The sequence below is a fragment of the Vanacampus margaritifer genome, chromosome 3 (assembly GCF_051991255.1).
Source record: "Vanacampus margaritifer isolate UIUO_Vmar chromosome 3, RoL_Vmar_1.0, whole genome shotgun sequence".
NCBI classification, from domain to species: domain Eukaryota; kingdom Metazoa; phylum Chordata; class Actinopteri; order Syngnathiformes; family Syngnathidae; genus Vanacampus; species Vanacampus margaritifer.
The window spans coordinates 2,871,710-2,884,351 of record NC_135434.1 but is presented as its reverse complement, the minus strand read 5'-3'; the positions used below and the strand labels follow the sequence as shown (position 1 = coordinate 2,884,351).

The 12,642-nt window shown below is 41.7% G+C and overlaps 3 protein-coding genes across 3 annotated transcripts; 2 read left to right on the top strand and 1 right to left on the bottom strand.

Annotated features, from left to right (window-relative positions):
- Positions 1 to 406: 406 nt before the first annotated feature.
- Positions 407 to 3,815, bottom strand: LOC144048582 (transcriptional regulator protein Pur-beta). The gene has a single exon (XM_077560718.1). The coding sequence runs from the start codon at positions 3,783 to 3,785 to the stop codon at positions 2,838 to 2,840; it is 948 nt and encodes a 315-aa protein (XP_077416844.1). The 5' UTR covers positions 3,786 to 3,815; the 3' UTR covers positions 407 to 2,837.
- A 904-nt stretch (positions 3,816 to 4,719) lies between these two features.
- LOC144048606 (histone H2A.V) lies at positions 4,720 to 8,045 on the top strand. The gene is made up of 5 exons (XM_077560750.1): positions 4,720 to 4,969; positions 6,069 to 6,146; positions 6,424 to 6,537; positions 6,733 to 6,862; positions 7,241 to 8,045. Exons 1-5 carry the CDS (start codon positions 4,967 to 4,969, stop codon positions 7,300 to 7,302), a joined length of 387 nt encoding a protein of 128 aa, XP_077416876.1. The 5' UTR covers positions 4,720 to 4,966; the 3' UTR covers positions 7,303 to 8,045.
- Positions 8,046 to 8,750: 705 nt separating this feature from the next.
- rnmt (RNA (guanine-7-) methyltransferase) lies at positions 8,751 to 12,562 on the top strand. The gene is made up of 3 exons (XM_077560701.1): positions 8,751 to 9,008; positions 9,659 to 10,211; positions 11,519 to 12,562. The coding sequence occupies exons 1-3, from the start codon at positions 8,791 to 8,793 to the stop codon at positions 11,861 to 11,863; spliced, it is 1,116 nt and encodes a 371-aa protein (XP_077416827.1). The 5' UTR covers positions 8,751 to 8,790; the 3' UTR covers positions 11,864 to 12,562.
- Positions 12,563 to 12,642: the final 80 nt, after the last annotated feature.

The following is a 12,642-nucleotide window of genomic DNA, read 5'->3' as shown; positions in this document are numbered from 1 at the left end:
AGTATTTCAACGGTTATTTTTTTGAAGCAAAATTAACAGTAGAATAATCATATCACAAGAAAAAACACATTCTAAGCTCACATATAAAGTTAGGCCGTTGAAAAGAACTTTTACAGCAGAGCGCACACGACTGAAAACAGCTGCCATTTCATCGAACACAGTACTGGAAGAAGGATGTAATTCAGTTACGTGTGTTATCTCTCTCTCTCTCTCTATATATATATGTATATATAAATATATGAATATATATTTATATATATATATTTATTCATTTATTTATAAATCTGTGTAAAAGAACAAAACTATTGCTCCCAGATGTTATTTCATGTCTTGTCATTTAGCATTTTTTCTGCTGAGGTTTAAAAAAAAAAAAAAGTTTGGAGAGGAAGCAGGACAACGACTTGAGTGACAGTTAAGTGATGCTTGTTCTTTTTTTTTTTTTAATATCAACAAATCAAAACTTATCGCTCTCAAAGGATAAATATCGTACAGCACTCAAAAAAAAAAACAAGGCAGCAAGAGAGCAGGCATGCAAAAATAAAAGGGGATAAAAATATTAGCTGATGTGGTGGTGTTTTTTTTTATTTATTTTTTTTGAGAAGCCGATCAAGGACAAAAAGGTGACAAACGAGGCCTGACACGCTGTAAAGTGGCCTGGAGTGCTGCTAGAAACAAACTCTTTTAGGAGCAATTTGTTCAACTCGAAGGCAGGGTTTCCCAAACTAAAATTTGTCTAAAAAAAAACAACTAAAAAGTCGATTGATATAGAAATTCATGATAAACAACACGTCAGACATGACTCGCATTACAAGTAAGCGTCAATCCACACAAAACTCTTCCAGGATATAAAATGCCACCCGTAATCTTAAGAGGACGGTCATAGTGTTAGAGGAAACAAAGCAAAACAAAAAAATCTTTTGTAAAAATGACTTTTTCACCAAATATTAAAAAATAATAATTAATGACGTAAATTTATGAAAATAAAGTCAATGTTTGGTAGTGTGAGAATGAAGTAATATTACAACAAAAGAAGTCACATTTTAAAAGTGCAAGAATTAAGTTGTCTGTTTATTTAGCATATTACAGGAAAAAAATGTTATAACCATGTGGTAATAAAGTCATATTACTACAAGGAAAAATGTAAAGTTGCATCTAAAAAAAAAAAAAAAATTCATTTTGCGTGTGGTAGCAGTTGTAATGTTATGAGGAAAAAAAATCTGAACGAAATATTGCTAGAAAGCAATGAATGCCAGAAAGTCAAAATATTTTTTTTAACTGAAAAGACAATTGCGGAAGAAAAAAAAGTAGCTGTAATGCTTCAATAAAGCTGTCCTATAAGAAAGATGCAGCTTTTTCTTTTTTAAATAAGTAATACATTTTATTTATTATAGTTGTCCTATATTTTTCAAGAAATCCTTTTTTTTTTTTTTGTACAAGAATAGTGTTGAGAATATAGCCCTATGATATTGCGGGTCGAAAAATGTTAAGCAACAAGAAAATTTTACGATAATAGTCATAAAAAGGACAAAAAAAATGCTGTTACTTGCTGAAAAGCAAACTCAATACACACAATGGACTTATAATTCTGTAAAATAACACAACCAACATACAAGACTGTACCACAACATAGAAACCAGCCCTGACCCAAAATGGCCTACTGAGCATCAGTTTGGGAAACCCTGCTCTGTGGGAACCAAAATCAAAATAAAAAGCAGGTATAATCAAATCTCATCCATAGTGTTTTCTTTAATCTTTTTTTTTTTTTTTAAATAAGCCACTTTGATAATAAAAGTCTCACATTTCTGAGACATAATTCAATAAATCTCTTTTGAAAAATAATTCTATCTATACTTTTTTTTGTTTGTTCTTATACTTTAGTACAGCACCCTTGTTTTGTTTCCCCCCAAAAAGCACATTTGACTCAGAGAGATCCAAAATTCCTTTCGTTAAGCCTGAACATTGGGAAGCCAATCGGGGGGTTGAAATGTGTGGTATTCAGCTGCCATGGATGTTTCACACACACGCACACACACAAATGCAGGCCTGGAAACCCCCGGAAATTTTTGATTGTGCCAATGCGACTCCAACATGTTGCCACCTCCTGAGTCATAATGGCTTCCTCCACGGTGGGGGGGGGGGGGGGGGGGGGGGCGAAAGGAGGTTGTATTGTTGTTGTTTTCTCCAAAGAATGTGCTTGTAACGCCGTCTCCCCACAATTGAGGCCTTCCTTGCAGCCAGGGGTTGGAAACTGGCAAGTCAGGTGAGCTCTTTGATTGGCTCTGAACCAGGAAGTGGGACCTTTAGCGTTCAGTCTGCCTTGAGCTGAAATAGACGCATTCCCGCCAGTTTGATGCTGAGGTTCCACAAACTACAAGTCAGGTGAGCCCTTCTGATTGGCTCTTGAGTAGGGGTCCCTTCTGACTGGTCCACGAGGTGCGCTGTTCTGATTGGCTCTCAACCTCAATGCGGTATCTTGGTGATCTGTCTGTCTTGAGCTGAACTGCTATCAAATGTACAATCAATATATATGCATTTATATAGATATATTTTCAATCAATGGGGATGTCTCATACATGACCGAACTACTTGCCACATCTATAACATCCACCTAAACCTCCCCCCCACCACACGTGTATATATATTTATACTTTATATAGTATTAGACACTAAATTCTCAGTTATATATACTATATCTCGTTTTACTTCCGCGTTTGAAAATAGTTCGATTCGTCATGCACGTAAGGTTCGCTCCTCTCATTCTAAATCTTGTCTATCCCCGACTTGTTAGCTTTAGCATCAAAACAAAACCAGTCATCCGTGGGTCGTCCGTCCGTCCGTCAGTCGTCATCCACGTCTTCGCCTTCGGATTCCTCCGCGGCCCGGCGTTCGAATCCCTTGTCCCGGTGGCGCTCTTGGATCTCCTTCATTTCCTCGGCGTAGCGGCTGAAAGCGCCGCCGAACTTGGCCCAGGCCTTGAAGGGTATCGTGATAGAGTTCCTGTAGCTGGGCTTCACCTCGCTCACCCGCAGGAATACGCCGTACTTGTTGGAGCCCACGTCGAAGAAAAAGCGCTTCGAGTCCACCATGATGGAAGTGCCCTCCGGGAGCTCACCGTAGCCCATCGGCCCTCCTGCACCGCCGCCGGCCACCTCTTCGTCATCGCCGCCGTAGTCGTCGATCAACTTGGCCAAGGCGTCGCGGAACTCTATCAAGCCCTGGGCCGGCAGCGCGATGGTCTGTCCGGCCTGCATGCCGGCTCCGGGCATTCCCCCCGCGCCGACACCGAAGCCCGGGCCTCGGTTGACCGTCTGACGGATGCGGAGGAAGCGACCCCGCTGGTTCTCCTTCAGGTCGAGGTAGTATTTGCGGTTCTCTCGCACCAGGAACTCGCTCTTCAAGGCCCGTCGAGGCCCGCTGTCATCGCCGCCCGCCGACTGGGCGATCTGCTCCGGAGTACTAGGCCCCAGCTGGGCGTAGTGTTCGATGAAATCTCCGAGATAGTCACGGAACTCAGCCGCCACCGACATTGAAAGCGTCAGCCGGCTCTTCGAGCCCCCGGCGCCGACCTCGGCGATTTTGATGAACCGGCCTTTGGCGTTCTGCTTCACGTCAAGGTAGAAGCGTTTGTTTTGAATGTCTAGCCGCTTCGAGGCCAGCTCTTGCGTCTCGGACTCCCGCTGGTAATGCTGGAAGCCACCGCTGCCTCCGCCGCCGCCTCCACCTCCGCCGCCACCGCCACCGCTGCTGCTACCTCCACGCTCACTTCCACTGTCCCCATCCGCCATCTTCGCCACCAGCAGCCCGTCTCTGCGTATCTTTATGACCCCCACCCGCTTTGCTAGAATGCTCACGGAGGAAAGAAACCGGACGCGAGACACAGTTTGCTGATTGGTCTCCATGGTTGCCAATCCTCAAATTTGCGGAAGTCCCGCGTTTCTATTCGGTGAGTCCCTTGTCCGTCAAGCAGAATATCAACGCCCCATTGGTGACGTGCTACCTCATATTGTATTTACAGTTGAAAAAGTCGTGTGATTCTGCAAGGTGGTGTTTTGACAGTTTACCAGTGTTTGTAGCTGACAGCTAAACCTGCACACTTCGAAAGGTATAATATTGATACCTGATATTCAAAACTTCTTTGCCCTGTATCGTGTATTTTGTACAATTTTGGGAAAGGATATTTCAGGAAGGACAGTATCCACTGTAAGGCCCGCCTACTTGGAAAAAGTAACAGGATAATGGATGTTGATTGGTTGCCAATCCAAACATAGCTTCAATTCTGCATGGCTATTCGTCAATCCCTTTGTCCATCAATTGAAATGTTTATTTACGGTTGAAAGTATTCAGTATTAAGTATTCAAGGCCTGGAAGAAAGGTTTTTGAACGTTTAGCGACCTTTGTAGTTGAAGCCTTGACGTGCTCACATGAAGAGTTTTACTACAAATATGTTATATTCACAGCTAGGACGTCCTACATTGTGCATTTTGTACGTATTTTTTATTAACTTTTTTTTTTTTAGGGGCAATGACTCGCGGCCGCTTATTTGAACCAAAGAAATCAGATACTGGATGTTGATTGGGCTTTACGGTTGCCAATCCTAAATCGCTGAATTCCAGGGTTTTCATTCGCCTATCTGGTTGCCCATCAAGTGGAATTGGTAACGCCCCGGAAGTACTTACCCTGTTCCTACAAACCAAAACAAAAGTGCCGCCTACTCGGCGGTTCCGTGCGCAAAAGGCAGACGCGCGATAATCGCGGGTTGGGGGATGGGTGAATACTGTGCAAGCCGTGTGCTGATTGGTCAGAGCGAAGATTCGAAGGAACAACGCACAAAATGATTGGACACTGAGGCTCCCTTCACGGCTTTCACAAAAAGACTTGCGAAAAGGGGCTTTATTGTTTCTTTAGCCTCGGAAGCCAAAATTATTTGCTATCTACTCAGTCCTTCAATCAAATCAAGAGGTGGAAAATGGTATGTACGCGTCTATTTGTGCAACAAGCGTGCGGCGAGGCAGGGGACGGTAGTGTATTTATAAAAAAAGATTTATCATAACTAGCAAGAAACTGCCGCTTTGAATCACAAGGTGTTTTGCTAACTGTCACAGCTAAAAGGGTTAGCATTAACGAAGGCGCCAGAAGTCGAGTGCATTTTCAAAGTTTTATTTTCAAGTGGCTTTCCACCGAGGAAGTAGGCACACTTCTATCTTCAAACAAACAACTGTTTGGGTTAGCAAGCTAAACTATGCTGTCATTATTAAATTACGTTCAATGTAGCATTTCCGTACTTTTGATACGAGATACGGAATTTTCCCGGTTTTCCCCCCTAGTGGTTACATTTGGTATGACCGGCAGCTGCTCACCTAGCGCTATTTTGCCGTGAATCGCGCGAAAACTACAAGTACAAATTCTGCGCAGTTAAATGTGTATATGCTTGTGGTCGGTTGGGTAGCGCGCTCGCTCCAAACATTCTATACCTTCGCGTCACGGGTTCAAATATATCTCTGTACGTTTTTAGTATTTTTGTATTTCATCATCATCAATACATTTGTCTATAATTTTGTCGAATATGTTTGTCTTTTTGTTGGTAATGTATTAGTATTTTTCGTCTAATTTGTGGTAATTATTTACGACTTGTTTTTATTTCTCCTGTTTTATGTATTTATTAGAATTATTTTATTTTTTTATTATTATAATTTTTGCCAAATTGTAGTTTTTAATGTTGGCCCCAATTATCTTTAGTTTCAGTTTTCTAATATGTATGTGTTACTTATTGATATTGTTGTATTTATTCATTTTATTTGTCTAATATTTATGTATTTCGGTTATATATAATTTTTTTAATTTTCCTTTTTTGTAATGCTTTTAATAAGTTGGTCCGGAGGTGCTGCAGTGGAAGCTCAATTGGTATTATTTGCTTAATTTAATGAAAATCTGTAAGAAGTCAGGTGCTCTGTATGAATTTTTTTTCAGTGCTAGAATATGGAGATAAATGTTAAGTCAATGCAACTTCAAGCCTTTAAAAAATGTCTTTTGTACATGTTGATGATATTGTGAGTGTGTATTTCCTGCAGGCTGGCGGCAAGGCAGGAAAAGACAGCGGCAAGGCCAAAGCCAAAGCGGTGTCTCGCTCACAGAGGGCCGGACTACAGGTAAGCGAGAGAGTCAACTTCTCACCTAAAAACAAGACTGGGGCCATAGAGAACCACTGATATTTTTCGTTTTGTATTTTTTGTGTGTATTGTTTTTTTAGATGTTTTTATTTTGCAAATGTTTATGTATGGATTTGTCTCCCACTTGTTGGAGTCCTATTAGCAAATTTAGCTATAAAGTGATAATACTGAATAGCAGAGACATGGATCACTATGTGTACACACCATTTAAATGCCTGCTGATATGCTATTTTTTTTTTTTTTCTCGCCTCATCAGTTTCCAGTGGGACGTATTCACAGACACTTGAAGACTCGCACCACCAGCCACGGTCGCGTCGGAGCCACCGCCGCTGTGTACAGCGCCGCCATTCTAGAGTACCTCACCGCTGAAGTGAGTGCTACGTATGTCTCTGTGTGGGTGTGACAGTTGTCCGTGCGTGTCTGTGTGTGTTTTTTGTTGTTGTGTCTGTTCTTATGTTCCTGTCTTCTTGTGTGAGTGTTCTATTGTGTGTTTGTTCTTGTGGGCAAGCTGTGTCTGCGTGCTCTTTTGTTTGTTCTTTATGTTGAAGTTGAGTGTATTCCTCAGGTCCTGGAGTTGGCAGGCAACGCGTCCAAAGACTTGAAGGTGAAGCGTATCACTCCTCGCCACTTGCAGCTGGCCATCCGTGGAGACGAGGAGTTGGACTCGCTCATCAAAGCCACAATTGCCGGCGGAGGTCAGTCATGCTTGCACCCCCCCCCCAAATAATTAACATTTTCCATAACGGTGGCCTTGACTATCCTTTAAAAATGAGACCCGTGACCGTCAGAAGTACTGTTGATTCTGCAACATTGTACTCTGTTGTATTGTTAATATACAGGGCGTCCTCAAGGTCTTAAAATATGTGACGTATTTTTCAAAATCTTTGTCTACCATGATTCTGCTTTTAGATATACATTTGTAAACATTATTGCTTTGCCTCATTAGTTTGTTAAAATATTTTTGTCACAAATCTAAATATGTATATTTCCTGACCTATGATTGAAAATTGTCAGTTTGACTTAACATTGTGTCAAAATGTGCACTTTGATCATTTGTACTTGTGGTGGTCCAGGTGTCATCCCGCACATCCACAAATCCCTCATCGGGAAGAAGGGCCAGCAGAAGACCGTGTAGACGCCCCACCTCCGTCGACAGTTTTCCGACCTTCGATCATCAGACCAGAGTTTTTTTGTTTTGTTTTTTATTATGATGGTGATGATGATGATGATGATGATGAATAGCAAACCAATAGCGATTGTTTAGCATTTGTGTTGTTATACCTCCCCACTTAACTAGGATCACTTAATGATTTGAGAAAAAAAAACACTTTTGTATGCCTCGTGTGAGTGCTTGACGATATCAAAACGGCAACAGTGAATTTGTTTGATTGGCCTGTTCTATGTTTTATACTAAAATTGTTAAAAGCATTTTTTATATGATACAAATTTGTTTTGTGGTTATTTGAATATAGCGCATGTGTGATATTTTTGAATGTCAACAAAAAAAAAAGTGCAGTGGTGCTTTGAACTGCATATATAACAAGTATTAGCTTTTTTTTTTAACATTGAAAAGAAAAATATACACATATGATTACATGTTTTTTAAACTTGAACAATTTGAGTGTGATCTGTTGCCACATGCAGCCCCCACACCCCTGGGTGACATATCACTACATGTATACACATTAGAAGTTGCTACATTTACTTAACCTCAGCAGGGCTTTGACACTCAAATGTACTGTCTGTGCGCGTGTGTGCACAACTTGAATTGAACGCCATGACATTCTTGTAATGAACATCAAACCTTTTTTTTTCTTACAGTTGTGCGTGACAACTTTTTTTTTTTTTGTCTTTGAATAAAACACCCTTTGTATGCTATCTCTGGACTCAATATGGCTGTCCCTGTATGGAAATGAATGGTTTGGAAATGGTTAGTATTGACAATAAAGAGCTTACACTAGTCAAAATGGCGGTCAACTCGGTGAAAGGAAGCTCTCCGTTAATTGAAAAGCATTGGACTTTGGATCGTTGTAATTTGATTTGTGAGGATTATTTCGATTTCAAAATGTAATGAAATGACATAATTACTACTATATCAATCTGCTTGTGTTGTATGATAGTTACAGGCAAACGCTTTACAATACGCCGTTTGTTTACGCCGTGGAAAGGGAGCATTTGTAGTGCGTAAATATTAGAAAGGCCCGGATGTTTGGAATTGTCAATTATAGTTTTTAATCTTGCTTCTGAGAGTCGTAGACAAAGAAAGATGCAAACCTACAACAAGCATGGTACATACTATCGTACACACGACCTTACTCAGTGTCTTATGGTTTATTAAAACCGTTACCACTGCCGTATTTCTGACGGCAAAGAAGTATATTGCGCATGCGCTATGAGTACACCGTAACAACAACAAAAAGACGAATACGATGATTTACCCCCGTCAATGTTCACGGCCAACCACTTTCTTTTAACTATAATATACTTCATGTATATGTATCATGGAACCAATGAAAAATAAAATCGAAAAAAAAATACTCATAAGGCCCTGGATGTGAACGTTTGAAAACCGGAAGCAGTACCCCGCGCATGCGCTTTTCCCCCATTCATAAGTGAAACAAACATGGACGCGCTCGCCGACGTCACAAAGGAGAAGAAGACAACTGTGAAGAGAAAACTCGACGAGAGCGATGAACCCCCGTCGAGGAAGCCACCGAACTTCGAAGTCGACCACAACACTAACGTGGCAAACCACTACAACCGGCTCCAGGAGGTCGGACTGGCCGCACGTAGCCAAAGCCGCATCTTCTTCATGCGAAACTTCAACAACTGGCTGAAAAGGTGTGCAACATTCTTTAAACAGTCCACTAGTCATCCCTTAATTAATAAAAACTCTCCACTGTGGGGGGGCGGGGGGGGTAGCCATTAGCCATTAGCCATTAGCCATTAGCCATTAGCCATTAGCCAAACATTGCATTCAAGTAAGACTATTGTTACTTTAGAATTATGTGATTAAGTAATAAATTGTCCACTAAATAAGTAATTGAGAGGGGAGGAAACTACTTAAACTACTAACCTTGTAACTTATTTGTTTACACTCGACAAACCAAAAGGCGCACTAGGAAGAGAAAACAACAAGGTGTTTTCTAAAGTTTGAAGTGGCATTCTTGTAGGCTTAAATTGGGCCGTTTTTAGGAAGGTACTGATGACAGTGCATACATGGCATAGCAGTTGTTTTTGTACTTGTTCACAAACCGTGATGAAAACCAAAAATTCGCTTACTAAGCGTTCGAAGCTCAGTGAGGTAGCATCTTAAAGAACCCCCAAAAAAGACGTTTTTTCTCTCTCGAAATGATTGGCTGATTAATCGCTTATCAGAATTCTGCCAAATATCAGAATCAACATTGGACTAAAAAAATGATCAGTCGAGGCTTAGTTATTACCCACCATATTGCTGCTGTTACAATCTATCTACTTCTATCCATCCTCAGCGTCCTCATCGGCGAGACAGTGGAGAAGCTGCGTGACGCCGGCCAGCGGCGCCTCTCTGTTCTCGACCTGGGCTGCGGCAAGGGCGGCGACCTGCTCAAGTGGCGCAAGGGCGGCATCGGCCACCTGGTGTGCGCCGACATCGCCGGCGTTTCGGTGGAGCAGTGCCGCACTCGCTACGAGCAAATGCGGCGGAAGGGCCGCGGAGACGAGGGCATGTTCAGCGCCCAATTCATCACGGCCGACTGCACCAAGGAGCTCCTGGCCGACAAGTTGGACCGGCCCGACCTGACGTTCGACGTCTGCAGCTGCCAGTTCGTGTACCACTACTCGTTTGAGAGCGAGGTCAAGGCCGACATGATGCTGAGGAACGCCTGCGAGCGCCTCAAGCCTGGTGGGTACTTCATCGGGACGACGCCTGACGCCTACGAGCTGGTCAAGCGGATGGAAGCGTCCGACTCACTGTCCTTCGGCAACGACGTGTTCCGGGTGACCTTCCAGGCCAGGGGCGACTACCCGCTCTTCGGATGCCAGTACCATTTCAACCTGGAGCAGGTATGTATGTAGTGTTTCACCTGCGATTCCCTTATTTTTCGTTTTATGCTTTGGCACCATCTTGAGGCATTTTACTGCTTCGGCATTCCCACATATGTTATTGTGATTTTTGTTATTCTCCATACTTTTTTGCCGTGTAACAACTCCTACATAATCGTTCGGATTTACACTGTTCAAATTTCAACTTACTTAAAAAATTCACGCCTCCCGGGGTATATATCGTCTGGTTTCATATTACTTACATTATTTGCACAATTTAACGTTAAATCCCACATTCCACGCCCACTTCCATACACACAATTGATGTTTCATACTATTCAGTGGCGCAGTTGGTAAAGTGCATTGTCCAGTTGCCAGGAGGTCGCAGGTTCGAATCCCTCCTCCGACTGTACATTGCAAATATAATCATGACCATTATGCTAAGTGATATACATGTATACCAACTGACTATCATATCAGGAAATGCAGGGCATGTCAGTTTTCAGCATCAGACGACACTTTTCAAAATAAATACACCATTAGCCATGATTTCAAACAAGTCAAGTTAGCTCAGTGGTTAGAGCAATTCCCTTCCACCTGGGTTCAAACCCCGCTTGGACCACATTTTAGTATTTTATCTTTCAATTTACTTCATAAGCACATACATGCATTCAAATCTTAGCATTCAGCTAATAGCATTCAGCTTTTCAGCATTCGCACGCAATTTCTGCAGAAATTGCACTTTGTCTAATTTATTATGAGTATTATTATTATTAACATTACTAATATATATATATATTTTTTTAATTATTTGCGTATAATTGTCGGCCATTGAAATGCATTGGGGGGGAAAAGAATAATTAAACCCTAAAAATTCTCAGACAAATGCTAATAAACATTCAATACACGGAAAATATTGGAAACAATTAAAAAAAACTATCCAAATATATGATGATAAATGTTGGATTATTAATGATGGTCCCTGGAGTGATTGTATTTTAATGTCATAATTTGCCTATCAAACAATCATAGATTTTGCATAAAATGCAAATATCTGCTGATGCCATCCTGCCGTTCAGATCCGTGTGAAACCGATTGCTGTATTCATGTCTTAATGTGTAAAAAATAAATGTATTTATTTATTTTAAACGGCAAAAAATTGGCCTATTTAATAAGGCGCTGCTATCAGCCAATTACATTGGACGGTCAATTAATCGGACAAGCCCTGGTCTGTACTTTTTTACATTGATTCACGGATTTGAATCTCCACTTTTACCAGTGTCTCCCTTTTCACACGAGTGAATACTTTTGCCACCTGTGCATAATAGGTAGTGGACGTCCCGGAGTTCCTGGTCTACTTCCCGCTATTTGAACATATGGCGTCACGTTACGGCATGCGCCTGGTGACCAAGCAGCGCTTCCCCGAGTTCTACAACGAGAAGATCAAACTGAGCCACCACCGCAATCTCATGATGAAGATGGCGTCGCTGGAGGAGTTCCCGGGCGAGCACGGCGAGCGTCCGGCGTCCGAGGTCGAGGACGAGTACCGGCCCGCCCGCCAGCACTGCGACCGGGCGGATAACGCCGGGACCTGCGTGGTGGGTACGCTCAGCAGGTCTGAGTGGGAAGCGGCCAGCATCTACCTGGTGTTCGTTTTCCAAAAGATGTCCTGATGGAGGTACTACAACTCCCAGAATGCACTGTGAGGAAGTCACCCAGACATGACATGGGTTGGTGGGGGTTAAATTATGCATGTGATATTCATATAACATGCGCACTAAATACAAATGAACAACAGTAATATTATTTCTCGATGGCAGGTAAGCAAATGGAGCATGTTGCAGTTTCTAGCGAGGGTGCGCTCCATTTACCTACTCAGATGTCCAGGATGTTCATGGCAGTGATATTAAACCTACAAATGTGTATTTTGTGTGCATGTTATATCTATAATGTGGCCACATTTATTATTTTTTTGCTCCATGTCATCTCTGGGGCTCTGTAGATCCAAGCTCGCGTATTAATAGTCTTCATTTTCCTCATCACTTCTGCTTTGAGAAACCTCCTGTATTCTTGAGGTTAAAAGAAATGTCGTCATGTGATAAATGGACAATCTATGAGTGGACATATTATGGAAGAGTGACTTTGTAATGTTTTGTATACAAACAAGTAAACGTTTTGTCCCCCAAAATCTGTCTTTAAGCTATAGACCATCTAAATTTTGTTTCACTGTGGCGTCACAATTGGACTAATTTACATAATCCCGCCTTCATACGCAGTTTTGAAGGACATGGAAAGCTCAAGCAACATTACTGCAATTAAATAAAACTATTTTTGTTATTACAGTTGTTAAAATAAATACATTATCAATGCTATCCTTTTTTTTTTATTATTTTACATTTTTATGGGGTTTATTAATCAAGCGTCGACAACAGTAAAATCGCCTCCAGGCATC

What these genes read in the sequence shown, in the direction of transcription:
- rnmt (XM_077560701.1), top strand. Translation starts at nt 8,791, where the DNA reads ATGGACGCGCTCGCCGACGTCACAAAGGAGAAGAAGACAACTGTGAAG. An exon ending in TTCAACAACTGGCTGAAAAG is followed by an intron (nt 9,009 to 9,658) that starts GTGTGCAACATT and finishes ATCCATCCTCAG; the next exon opens with CGTCCTCATCGGCGAGACAG. An exon ending in ACCATTTCAACCTGGAGCAG is followed by an intron (nt 10,212 to 11,518) that starts GTATGTATGTAG and finishes TGTGCATAATAG; the next exon opens with GTAGTGGACGTCCCGGAGTT.
- LOC144048606 (XM_077560750.1), top strand. An exon ending in TAGAGTACCTCACCGCTGAA is followed by an intron (nt 6,538 to 6,732) that starts GTGAGTGCTACG and finishes TGTATTCCTCAG; the next exon opens with GTCCTGGAGTTGGCAGGCAA. An exon ending in AGCCACAATTGCCGGCGGAG is followed by an intron (nt 6,863 to 7,240) that starts GTCAGTCATGCT and finishes GTGGTGGTCCAG; the next exon opens with GTGTCATCCCGCACATCCAC.
- LOC144048582 (XM_077560718.1), bottom strand. Translation starts at nt 3,785, where the DNA reads ATGGCGGATGGGGACAGTGGAAGTGAGCGTGGAGGTAGCAGCAGCGGT.